Source organism: Phaethon aethereus (genome assembly GCF_964289735.1).
Source record: "Phaethon aethereus genome assembly, chromosome: W".
Classification (NCBI taxonomy): Eukaryota; Metazoa; Chordata; class Aves; order Phaethontiformes; family Phaethontidae; genus Phaethon; species Phaethon aethereus.
The window spans coordinates 28623829-28637596 of record NC_138581.1 but is presented as its reverse complement, the minus strand read 5'-3'; the positions used below and the strand labels follow the sequence as shown (position 1 = coordinate 28637596).

General features: G+C 44.1%; 1 protein-coding gene across 1 annotated transcript in view; it reads right to left on the bottom strand.

Moving 5' to 3' along the window:
• The window catches only part of LOC309415051 (erbin-like), a 97871-nt gene that overhangs the window by 54114 nt on the left and 29989 nt on the right, over nt 1–13768 (bottom strand). The window contains 1 exon segment of the mRNA XM_082012442.1: nt 597–653. Coding sequence (XP_081868568.1) covers nt 597–653 — 57 coding nt within the window.

Here is a 13768-nt window from a genome sequence, read left to right as displayed (position 1 = left end):
TGTTAAACAAACCTGTTGCATTATAGAATACATACTGCATAACAGACTCTGTGCAACACAGTAAGGAGTTTTTACTTTCTTCAGCAGTGAAATATATTAAACAGAAAAAAAAATTGTTCACATCACGTGAATCTCATTCCCTCAGTCATTCTGAGCAAGCATCTCAAACTCCACATTTGATTTCGAGATAATGCCCAAGTTTCAGGCACTTGGCCATCAGAATAGTATCCAAATGGGCATCTGGGCACCAATACAATGCTATGTGCAAAAAGCATCAGACACCTCAGAATGATCATCTTGGAGTGCCCACATGCTTACTTAAAAGCTTGACAGGTGGATCAGAAATCCAGAGCTGGAGAGGGACAGAAAAAATTCAGAAATCTCTGAATAGGCAAATATCTGAATAGGAAGACCAGTGACTCTGGAGAGAAATATAATTTCAGCAGTATGAAGGGAAAGTTCCTTGTGAGAACTTAGTCCAGTTACACAGCTACACATTTTAAGCTGTGATCTACTTTTTGATATGCACTACATTATTAGTATAACTACAGAAAAAACCCTCCAAAGTATTTTAAATAAATTTCATACATACTTACTTTGGCAATATTTTTAACTGGTTTTCTCTAAGTTCCAATATCTGGAGTTTAGTTAATCTGTAACAGAAATGCGTAACAAATTATCACATTATACTGTATTTTATGACAAAAGAAATCTCAGAATTTATTTACATTGATAAACTTCAAAAAAGATCTACAAGTTTGAAACATTTTTTTGTGTAAGAATACAAGTATGTTTTGTATAGCAATCTGCATGTCATTTTAAATTAATTTATTGATTGCGGTTTGGTTTTGATAAAGCAGCAAACAAACTGGATCTTGCCTGCTTTTCTGCATCTGCTTGAACACAGTTCCTCTCCTTCATGCCATAGATTTTAAAGCACTTCATTAGATTCATTATGGGTATATGTTATCATCATATACAGAAGTACACAGGAAGTAAAAGAAGAAAGGCAGGATCAGTCCACACAAGTTAAGATGCTGAATTTCTAATACTGGTGATGTATCAAACCATTTCATATAAAAAGCCTCATCACAGGAATACCTGTGGTCTTCCACATGGCAAAAACAACCTTTAAATTAATCTTGTATTTCCTTCCATATTCTCTTTCTAGTCAGCTTCTTAATCCATTTTGATATTTCTATTAGAAGGCAGTTTAACGTTTCTTTCACTAAATCCTTGGTTGCAAGATAAATAACCTCTAGATCCCAAACTCAACTGCTTGGCCAAGCTAAGTTCAAAGTAGTCTTGACATTCAAGCAACGTACCTTTCCCAGTGGAATTTTTTGCACTAGGACACAAGTGACAAGACTATCTCTTTGTTAAATGAAATGCAGAAAGTTTGGTTTAAATACAGACAGGGTTGTAAAAAGAAGATGTCACCCACCAACAACCCTAATACAACACAAAACAGTAAGTTTGCAGATGACACCAAGTGGTGTGGGAGTGTTGATCTGCTGCAGGGTAGGAGGGCTCTTCAGAGGGAACTGGACAGGCTGGATTGATGGGCAGAGGTCAACTGTATGAGGTTTAATAAGGCCAAGTGCAGGGTCTTGCACTTCGGCCACAACAACCCCATGCAACGCCACAGGCTTGGGGAGGAGTGGCTGGAGAGCTGTCCGGCTGAAAAGGACCTGGGGGTGCTGGCTGACAGCCGGCTGAATATGAGCCGGCAGTGTGCCCAGGTGGCCAAGAAGGCCAACAGCATCCTGGCCTGTATCAGAAATAGTGTGGTCAGTAGGAGTAGGGAAGAGATCGTGCCCCTGTACTCGGCACTGGTGAGGCCACACCTCGAATACTATGTTCAGTTTTGGGCCCGTCACTACAAGAAGGACGTTGAATTGCTGGAGAATGTCCGGAGAAGGGCAATGAAGCTGGTGAGGGGTCTGGAGAACAAGTCTTATGGGGAGTGGCTGAGGGAACTGGGGTTGTTTAGTCTGGAGAACAGGAGGCTAAGGGGAGACCTTATCGCTCTCTACAACTACCTGAAAGGGGGTTGTGGTGAGGTGGGTGTTGGTCTCTTCTCCCAAGTAACTAGTGATAGGACTAGAGGAAATGGCCTCAAGTTGCACCAGGGGAGGTTTAGACTAGATATTAGGAAAAATTTCTTCACTGAGTGGTCAAGCATTGGAACAGGCTGCCCAGGGAGGTGGTGGAGTCACCATCACTGGAAGTGTTCAAAAAATGTGTAGACGTGGCACTTCAGGATACGGTTTAATGGGCATGGTGGTGTTGGGTTGATGGTTGGACTTGATGATCTTAAAGGTCTTTTCCAACCTTAATGATTCTGTGATTCTGTGACCTAATTGTTGACGTCAAGATTGGAGGCAGCCTGGGCTGCAGTGATCATGCTCTGGTGGAGTTAGTAGTCCTGAGGGATATGGGGCAGGTGAAGAGTCAAGTCAGGACCCTGAAGTTTAGGAAAGCAAACTTCCAGCTCTTCAGGGAGTTAGTTAATAGGACCCCCTGGGAAACTGCCCTCAGGGACAAGGGAGCAGAACAGACCTGTCACATCTTTAAGGATGCTTTCCATAGAGTGCAAGAGCTCTCTATCCACAGGTGTAAGAAATCAGGAAAGGAAGGCAAGAGACCAGCATGGCTGAGTGGAGACCTGCTGGGCAAAGTAAAGGGCAAGAAGGAAATGCACAGGCAGTGGAAGCAGGGACAGGTATCCTGGGAAGAGTACAGGGATGCTGCCTGGTTGTGTACGGATGAGGTCAGGAAGGCCAAGGTGTGGCTGGAGCTGAGCTTGTCAAGAGACACAAAGAATTCAAAGAGCTTCTACAGGTATGTCATCCAGAAAAGGAAGGTCAAAGAAAGCATACGCCCCTTGATGAGTAAGACTGGCAGACTGCTAACAACAGATGAGGAGAAGGCTGAGGTGTCGAACGACTTCTTTGCCTCAGTTTTCACTGGCAGTCTCTCTTCTCACACCTCTCGTAGGGGATGGACTGCAAGACTGGAGGAGCAAAGTCCCTCCCACTGTAAGAGAAGATCAGGTTCGAGACCACCTGAGGAACCTGAACATGCACAACTCTATGGGACCTGATGAGATGCATCCCAGAGTCCTGAGGGGATTGGCTGATGTAGTTGCCAAGCCACTCTCCATGATATTTGAAAAGTCCTGGCAGTCAGGTGAAGTCCCTGGGGACATGAAAAAGGGAAACATTGCACCCATTTTAAAAAAGGGGTAGCAAGGAGGACCCTGGGAACTACCGACCTGTCAGCCTCACCTCTGTGCCTGGGAAGATCATAGAATAGATCCTCCTAGAAGCTATGCTAAGGCGGACAGGGAGGTGATTTGAGACAGCCAGCATGGCTTCACCAAGGACAAGTCCTGCCTGACCAACCTAGTGGCCTTCTATGATGGAGTGACCACATCAGTGGACAAGGGAAGAGCTATGGATGTCGTCTCTCTGGACTTCTGTATGGCCTTTGACACAGTGCCCCATAACATCCTTCTCTCTAAATTAGAGAGATATGGATTTGATGGGTGGACTGTTGGATGGATGAGGAATTGGTTGGATGGTCACACCCAGAGGGTAATGGTCAACGGTTCAATGTCCAGATGGAGATCGGTGACAAGTGGTGTCCCTCAGGGTTCCGTGCTGGGACCAGTACTGTTTAATATCTTCATTAATGACATAGTGGGATCGAATGCACCCTCAGCAAATTTGCAGACAACACCAGGCTGAGTGGTGCGGTTCACACGCCTGAGGGATGGGATGCCATGCAGAGGGACCTGGACAAGCTCGAGGAATGGGCCCATGTGAACCTCATGAGGTTCCACAAGGCCAAGTGCAGGGTCCTGCACCTGGGTTGGGGTAACCCCCGGTATCAATACAGGCTGGGGCATGAAGGGACTGAGAGCAGCCCTGCTGAGAAGGACTCGGGGGTACTGGTGGATGAAAAGCTGGACATGAGCTGGCAATGTGCGTTCGCAGCCCAGAAGGCCAACCGTATCCTGGGCTGCATCAAAAGAAGCATGGCCAGCAGGTCAAGGGAGGTGATTCTGCCCTTCTGCTCTGGTGAGACCCCACCTGGAGTACTGCATTCAGCTCTGGAGCCCTCAGCACAGGAAAGACATGGACCTGTTGGAGAGGGTCCAGAGGAGGGCCACAATAATGATCAGAGGGATGGAACACCTCTCCTATGAGGAAAGGCTGAGAGAGTTGGGGTTGTTCAGTCTGGAGAAGAGAAGGCTCCAAGGAGACCTGATTGCAGCATTTCAGTGCTTAAAGGGGACTTATAAGAAAGATGGGAACAGACTTTTTAGCAGGGCCTGTAGCGATAGGACAAGGGGCAATGGTTTTAAACTAAAAGAGGGTAGATTTAGACTAGACATAAGGAAGAAATTTTTCACAATGAGGGTGGTGAAACACTGGAACAGGTTGCCCAGAGATGTGGTAGATGCCCCGTCCCTGGAAACATTCAAGGTCAGGTTGAATGGAGCTCTGAGCAAGATGATTTAGTTGAAGATTTCCCTGTTCTTTGCAGAGGGGTTAGACTAGATTACCTTTAAAGGTCCCTTCCAACTCAAAGATTCTGTGATTCTAATAAGATACCAATTCTTCACATTAAGAAGCAATTTTTCCCCACCATCACCTTTCTGATGCATCCCACAATTACAAATACCTGCTCAGCTTCTTACTCTTTTGTAGCAGGGCTCTTTGTAAACACTGGTCTAAGAACAAAGTAGCACATTCAATCAACTCCAAAGCCCTTTATTTTGAGAAGGTTTCAACATTCAAACACTGCATTAGGCTCCAGTTGGTCTTTTGCTTTGACAGGGAAAATAGCTACACAGTTTGTAGTTTTGCTTCACAACATGTGTATGCAGTCAAATTTCTCTGTTGAAAGCAGTAGAAGCAAACCTCCATTCATATGCTGAACTATATATATGCATGCCCACAGTTCATTGACTTTAGACAGAACTCACTGTGCTATGCTTTTAGTAAGCTAATTCTGGCAACTTAAAGACTGCCTTTGGTGACAGAAAGATTCATAGCTTTGTGACCTTGTTTCATGTTCTAAGCTCTCTAGCTAACCCTAAGAGATTGGACATGGAATAGCTAAGTCCTTATGTGTAGAGCTACACAGAGGCTACTAGGGAAACATTTTCAACCTCTCCTGGCTGGGAGATACAGGCTGCATCTAAACTAGCAATTTTCTTGCAGTAATTGATGAGAATTATTGGCTGGAAGCAGTTGTCACTTCTTCTGTTATGACTGGGAGGGTTAATTCAAGTTTAATATTGTAGTACACATCAAATACTCAGCCTAGCTGCTCTTTAAATTGCTGGTGTAAACACCCATGCTAAGCATCTGAATTGCTGTAATGGAACTGAAAAACTAGGGTTTAATTCAGAGAGGAAATATGGACAGAGAATTAGTCCACCTATACTAAAGGAAAAGTAAAAGTCTTAGTGACAGAATGTATATTTCCTCTGCCATTCTATCACAAAGATTTTTTATACTCATATGGAAACATTTCATTTCTCAGCTGTAAAAACCCATAACCACAGAAATATTTACACATGACCTAAACACAAAGCTATAAGGGAATATTATTCAACTTTTAAGTATACCTGGTGTAATGGTCTCAACAAAATTATTGTTACAGGACTGTTATTTTATGTAACCAACTTAGCTGGCTTTTAAAATGTAGCTCAACTTTTATTTAAAACAAAATCTCTCCATGAACACTTTGCCAGGATAAGATCAATATTCTTTGTAAATCTTATATCTTTAACTATACAATCTGTGAAATTGTAGAAGAAATATATAGCAGGTATACTTAGAAACTTGCTGTTCAACAGCAGTCATTCCTTGAAAAGCTAAAAGTATTTGAGAGAGAGATGTTCTTTATTTTTCACCTCCCTTGCAGTTTTGCTAATGCAGAAATATTTTTTTTTTTAAATCATAGCTAAAATATAAAGGCAAGAGGACTGAAATACATGCATTCTATAGCAGGTTGCGTTTTGCAAAAGTTTCAGCAAAATTGCATATCTTTAACTAAATTAAGTCCCAAATTTGATCATCATTGTACATTTATGGAAAAAGATATCCCAAAGTAGATACTGCTAAAAATATCTACTACTGCAAACTGTTGAGAAACAAGATTAAAAGTAAATTCATTGCCACATCACAGTAAAAAGTTTCTGGAAGCAATATCCCACTATAGACAACATTCTCAAAGTTTTTAAAATTACACTGAAGATCAACTCTTTGCTTTGCTTAAACCCTCATAAGTAAATAATGTTTCCTTTTTAAAGTTCTGTCTCAACATTAGCATGCAGTGAGCTTCAAGTTTAGAATGCTCTGCTTATATGTTTGTATATTTAAATGCAAATATACATGATTGTCCTGGTTTCGGCTGGGATAGAGGTAATTTTCTTCATAGTAGCTGGTATACTACTGTCTTTTGGATTTAGGATGAGAATAATGTTGATAACACACTGATGTTTTAGTTGTTGCTAAGCAATGCTTAAACTAAGTCAAGGACTTTTCAGCTTCTCATACTGCCCTGCCATCAAGGAGGCTGGGGGTGCACAAGAAGCTGGGAGGGGACACAGCTAGGACAGCTGACCCAGACTGGCCAAAGGGATATTCCATACCATATGACATCATGCTGAACAATAAAACTGGGAGGAGTTGGCTGGGGGGTGGTAGCCGCTGCTCGGGAACTGGCTGGGCATTGGTTGACGGGTGGTGAGCAATTGCATTGTGCATCACTTCTTTTGTATATTTTTTTAAACATTATTATTATTATTTTCCCTTCCTTTTCTGTCCTATTAAATTGTCTTTATCTCAACCCACGAGTATTCTCACTTTTACTCTTCCAGTTCTCTCCCCAATCCCACTGGGGGAAAGTGAGCAAGCAGCTGTGTGGTGCTTAGTTGCCAGTTGGGGTTAAACCATGACAATGATGTATTTAGATACAACAGATATGGTTTTCTTAGGTAAGCATAAGCAATTCTCAGACTTCTGTGCACTGGCATAAAAGCTAATTCTATGATCTGGTCCAATATTAATGCATTCAAATTAGAATTTGGGAAAAAAACCCCATACTTTATCACCTCAGAATTTCAAAGGAACTGGCACATTTAATCAAAAGTCTGGTGATTTTTAATAAGTCTAACAGGTTAGACTGGTACAACATCACTGAAGGAAAGCAAGTATGTAATGCTCATAAAGAAGGGGAAAAAAGGTTGCATAACCTTGACCTCAATATTATGCAAAGCTTTATCACAAATTTTGAAGGAGAGAATAAAACATAGAGTTAAATGTAATAAAATGCTGCATGGATATACTAGAAGTAGTTTGCATTACACAAAGTTCTCTTTCCTAAGCATCAGGCTGAATATTACTGACAGAGGTGCTCAAAGACCCATTTTGGGGCTATCCTATTCAATAGTTTTTAACACCAATCTTAAAGGATAGGAAAAATGTTTAAGTTGGCTGATGCTACAAAAGACAGTCACAGACAATACAGTGAATTATTAGGACACTGTAGCGGGGGAAAAACTGTACAACCTTAAGGACTGAAAAAAATAGAAAAGGGACAATGTGCCACAGTACTAAGTCAAGTATTTCTGATTTCCTTGCAGAGTCATCAGTTATTTCTAACTGAGCTGTCCAATGCATTAGTCAGTCATATGGGAAATGACACTAGGCAGCTGCAAAAAGGGCTAGTGGAACACTAGATTGTAACCATAGACATTTCCAAGAGAAACAAGAAGATAAACATGACATTGTACAAGCCATGAAGAGATCTCAATTTGAATTCTAAATATAGCTACATATGCTGTCATCCTCTGTCAAAAAAAAAAAAAAGAACTCAAAGTAGCTCCAAGATCTATTAATATAACCAGGCACAAAGGAAACCTGCCATACCAGAGGGAAACAATTTTGTTTAGTCTAACAAAATAAAAGAGGTATATGGGAACACTATAAAAACAGCAGGTGAGAGAATGGTGGACAACACTTATGAAGACAGCAATTAAACTATGGAACAAATTAATATAAACAGTCAGAGAGAAACTGATGTGGGAAACCAGGTTTCTAACCTGAACTGGTAGAACCTGACACATGGAGCAGAAAAATCTAGCTACCTTTAATATAGCATTGGCTTAGTTATTATGAGGCATTTTTGCCTATAGTTGCCAGTAAAACTAGGCAAATGAACTCATGTGTTCCCATGTAAAGAAGAGTAATAGCTATAAAGCCATATACAAAACAACTGATGCACCAAATTGAAAGAAGTTGAAGGCTTGTCCTGGATGGGAATAACTAACAATGCTCTAAATATCTCAAAAGTTTCTGCCAGAGCTTTTTCTCATATTCCAAAGTACAAGTTGTATATCAGACCAGTTGCACTAGCAAGTATTCATACCTAGTTATAAAGCTGTGGGATGGCAGAGCAGTCTGATCACTTACAGAACAGAAGTAATCAATGTCAAAGGGATCTGAACCTTACTTTGAAATGACCGTGTTACCAAATTAATTGTGTTCTAATTTATTTGATCTAAACATTATCTTCCTATAGAATAGTATTTATTCTGTGCAATACTGTGCAATTAAGCAGGTAAATTTATATAAATACTTTGGATTAATTTAAAAACAACTGATGAGAAAAGTCTTAATTTCAGTTTCATTCTCCTGGCTACAACCTAGGATCCTGCAAGTCACTAATTATATTTTAAAAACCAAGGCTGAATTCTTCATAACTATTAAAGAGAAACACAACACTGGAGAACTTGCTTTCAAGTTGCCTTCAGTAACCAATTTATTCTTAAGCAGTTAGTAATTAATGACTTCACCATTTACCTAGCCATTAAGCATTACAGAAGAGGACAGTGATGAAGAAAAAATAATTAATAAGATTTTTTAAAACTACATGTAAGATTAACTTCTTAGAAGACCAACTGTATGTATTGGGTTTGGCTGAGATGGAGTTAATTTTCCCCATAGCAGCCCTCATAGTGCTATGCTTTGTATTGGTAGCTAGAAAGGTGTTGATAACACACCAGTGTTTTGGCTACTGCTGAGCAGTGCTCACACAGCATCAAGGCTGTCTCTCCAACATTTCCCCTCAACCCCAAAGGCCAGTAGGCTGGGGGTGGGCAAGATCTTGGGAGGGGGCATACCCAGGACAGCTAACCCAAACTGACGAAAGAGATATTCCATACTATATGATCTCATGCTCAGCAATAGAAGCTAAGAGAAAGGAGAAGGAAGAGGATGGGGGCATTGGTTATTGAGGCATCTGTCTTCTGAAGCAACTGCCATGCGTACTGAGGCCCTACTTCCTGGGAAGTGGTTGGATATCACCTACTGACAGGAAGTAGAGAATAAATCTTTTGTTTTCCTTTGCTTTTTCTTTATTAAACTGCCTTTACCTTGACGCACAAGTTCTTTCCCACCTTATTTCCCCCCTCCCCCGGTCCTGCTGAAGAGGGAAGTGATAGAGTGATGTGGTGGGCACCTGTCAGCCAGCCAAAGTCAACCCACCACAATCCTTTTTGACACCCAACGTGGGGCACGAGACAACAGCAGTTTTGTATTAAGCATGCTATAACTACAGTAGTTATTAAGTGTTATATTGGATTTGTGTGGCAAGGTTGTGGTAGTGGGGGGCTGCAGGGGTGGCTTCTGAAAGAAGCTGCTAGAAGCTACCCCTATGTCCAATAAAGCCAATGCCAGCCGGCTCCAAGACGGACCTGCCGCTGGCCAAGGCTGAGCCAATCAACGACCCTGGTAGCGCCTCTGGGATAACGTATTTAAGAAGGGGAGAAAAAACCCAAATGACACAGCAATTTCGCAGCCAGAGAGAGGAGTGAGAATATGTGAAACAACTCTGCAGACACCAAGGTCAGTGAAGAAGGAGGGGGAGAAGGTGCCCCAGGTGCTGGAGCAGAGATTCTCCTGCAGCCCATGGTGAAGACCACAGTGAGACAGGCTGTCCCCCTGCAGCCCATGGAGCTCCATGGTGGAGCAGATATCCTCCTGCAGCCCATGGAGGACTCCATGCTGGAGCAGGTGGATGCCTGAAGGAGGCTGTGACCCCAAGGGAAGCCCATGCTGGAGCAAGCTCCTGGCAGGACCTGTGGACCCGTGGAGAGAGGAGCCCATGTTGGAGCAGGTTTGCTGGCAGGACTTGTGACCCCGTGGGAGACCCATGCTGGAGCAATCTGTTCCTGAAGGACTGCACCCCATGGAAGGGACCCAGGCTGGAGCAGTTGGTGAAGAACTGCAGCCTGTGGGAAGGACTCACGTTGGAGAAGTTCGTGGAGGGCAGTCTCCTATAGGAGGGACCCCATGCTGGAGCAAGGGAAGAGTGTGAGGAGTCGTCCCTCTGAGGAGGAAGAAGCAGCAGAGACAATCTGTGATGAACTGATCACAACCCCCATTCCCCATCCCCCTGTGACACTGGGGGGAGAGAAAATGGGGAGTGAAGTTGAGCCCAGGAAGAAGGGAGGGGTGGGGGGAAGGTCTTTTAAGATTTGGTTTTAGTTCTCTTTACTGTGATTTTGATTGGCAATAAATTAAACTAAGTTCCCCAAGTTGAGTCTGTTTTGCCCATGACAGTAATTGGTGAATGATGTCTCCCTGTCCTTATCTCAACCCACAAGCTTCTCGTTATACTTTCTCTCTCCTGTCCAGCTGAGAAGGGGAGTGATAGAGAAGCTTTGGTGGGCACCTGGCATCTAGCCAAGGTCAACCCACCGCAAGTGGCAAGCTTCTTTGCAGGTCATGGAGTTTGTTGGCTGCCCTGCTTATCTCTTTTCTGCTGAGCTTGGGAACATGTTAGTACAAACAATGGCTTTGTACTCTGCCCTGGCTTTGATGGCCTCACTGTGCTGGGGGAGCTATCTTGTGGACAGGATGAGGGAACACATCTCCTCCCTACCTGGGATTGATGTGGGTGGTTTTATTACACAGGCTCCCGAGGTCCTTATTCACCCTTATGTGAGCTGTTTAATACTACTAATTAACACTGTTGGCATACTGTGGAGCTTGTGGAATCTAGTCTCATCCTGGTGTAAGAGAAGACAACTCTTCCATGAGGCGATACTGAAATGTGCCCTGAGGTGGCCGGTCCCTGCATGGCAGGGTATGTATGTGGAGGATTTGGGCAGGTGCCTAGGGTGGTTATCACCTCCCATAGGTGGATTTTACACCTGAGCAGGCAAGCATCCCTGGCAAACTGACACACCACCTGATAGAAGGGTGCCTTGCCTACCCCAATGAAAACCAACAGCTTCTAGCACTGTCCTGGGGCCTGGCCTGTGCCTATCGAGACACAGTTTGGTACTGATAGTACCAAACTGTGATCAGAGGACTGTGGTAACCACAGGAAGGGACCCAAACTACCTCTGAGAATACCTTGACTGAGATGATGATGCAAACTACATCTGAGGACATGACAGTAGAGATAGGGACCCAAACTGCATCTGAGGACACCATGGTTGAGATAGGGATCTAAACAACAACAACAACTACAGTAATTGCTCCAGTAGTGAAAAAGAAACAGTGGATAAGGAGGTCCATATCACTGAGGAAGGGTTTGATCAAGAAGACAGTCCTTGAGAAGAGAAACAGGAGGAAGGAATGAGAGAAATCAGACAGGAGGCGGAAACTACCTAGTCCCTGATTTCGAAAGAACTCTGAGACATGTGGAAAGATTACATCTGCCAGCCAGGTGATGCTGGGATAGCAGGGCCAACAGTCAGGAATTGGAAGGTAAGGGAGCCCAATAGCTGGGATCCCTTGCTAGAAACCTGGGAATTGAGAGAGAAATTGGATAAGAGGCAGCAATTTGCAGTCTGGAGACAGTTCCTCTCAAGTGTGAGGGCAAGATATCCATTCAAGGAAGATCTTGTGAACTCCCCAGGAAAGTGGACTACTGTGGACGAAGACATCCAGTACCTGAGAGAATTAGCGGTGCTGGAAGTCATCTACAGTGACCTAGACAACGTTAAGGTCTCCAAAGATCCAGATTATGTCCTGTGCATATGGGCCATATGGAGGAAGGGGGGTCCAAAATGCCCCAGCATTATATTCTAACAGCTTGGCAGGGATGTATTGCCCAGATATGGATACAACAACTGTGGAGGGAGCGCCAGCTTGGCTCCAAAACTTGGCTCCTAAACTTTGAAGAAAATCTCTGTCCGTCCTCATCCCTATGGGCCAGCGCCTTGGCTGGGGCACCCCACAGAGTCAGTCCCGGTCAGAGGGAAAGGGAACCCCAGGCACATGCCACTTGGCGCACTCTGGTTCTTCCCGCGTGACCAGGGGGAGGACATGAGGAAGTGGGATGGTGAGCCCACCTTTAAGCTGGAAGCCTGTGTATGCGAACTGAGAGGGAAGGACAGCTGTTAAGAAGGGGCCACCCAAGAAGGCTCTCAGTTTAGTCGGTGTAGAGGCACAAGAAGGCAATCAGCGATCTCCCAGACACAGAAATACTGAAATCACCTCCCTTGATCCTGGTGTGGGACTTCTGGTCTGGCACTGCAAAGGCCAAACAGTGAATACTCTGAGCAGGAACAGGAATAGAGGGTCCCTGACTTCAGCCAGGAGGAAGAAAGGGATGACCGGGTATACTGGACTGTGTGGATTCTATGGCCTGGCACATCAGATCCACAGAAGTACAAGGCTTTGGTAGACACTGGTGCACAGTGTATGCTGGTGCCATCAGGGTATAGAGGCACGGAACCCACCTGGATCTCTGGAGTGACAGGGGGATGCCAAGAATTGTCTGTATTGGAGGCTGAGGTGAGCTTAACAGGGGACAAGTGGGAAAAGCACCCCATTGTGACCGGCCCAGAGGCTCCTTGTACCCTTGGCATAGACTACCTCAGGAGAGGGTACTTCAAGGACCCAAAAGGGTACCGACGGGCTTTTGGTGTAGCCACCATTAACACAGAGAAGATCAAACAGCTATCATCAACCCTGCCTGGCCTCTCAGAAGATCCCTTCATTGTAGGATTACTGATAGTTGAAGAACAGCAGGTACCAATTGCTACCAGGATGGTGCACCAGTGGCAATATCGCACCAACAGAGACTCCCTGGCTCCCATCCATGAGCTGATTCATCAACTGGAGAGCCAAGGACTGATCAGGAAGACTCACTCACCTTTCAATAGTCCCATATGGCCAGTGCAAAAGTCTGACAGAGGGTGGATGTTAACAGTAGACTATCGTGGCCTGAACAAAGTCACAACACCACTGAGTGCTGCTGTACCAGACATGCTAGAACTTCAATATGAACTGGAGTCAAAGGCAGCCAAGCGGTATGCGACAACTAATACTGCCAATGCATTTTTCTCAATCCCTTTGGCAGCAGAGTGCAGGCCACAGTTTGCTTTCATGTGGAGGGGTGTCCAATACACCTGGAATCAACTGCCCCAGGGGTGGAAGCACAGCCTCACCATTTTTCATGGACTAATCCACACTGCACTGGAAAAGGGTGATGCCCCTGAACATCTACAATACATCGACGACATCATCATGTGGGAAAACAAGGCAGAAGAAGTGTTTGGGAAGGGAAAAAGTGTGATTCAGATTCTTCTGAAAGCTGGTTTCACCATAAGAAACAGCAAGGTCAAGGGACCTGCACAGGACATTCAGTTCTTGGGAGTGAAATGGCAGGATGGACACCATCATGTCCCTATGGATGTGATCAACAAGATAGCAACTATGGCTCCATC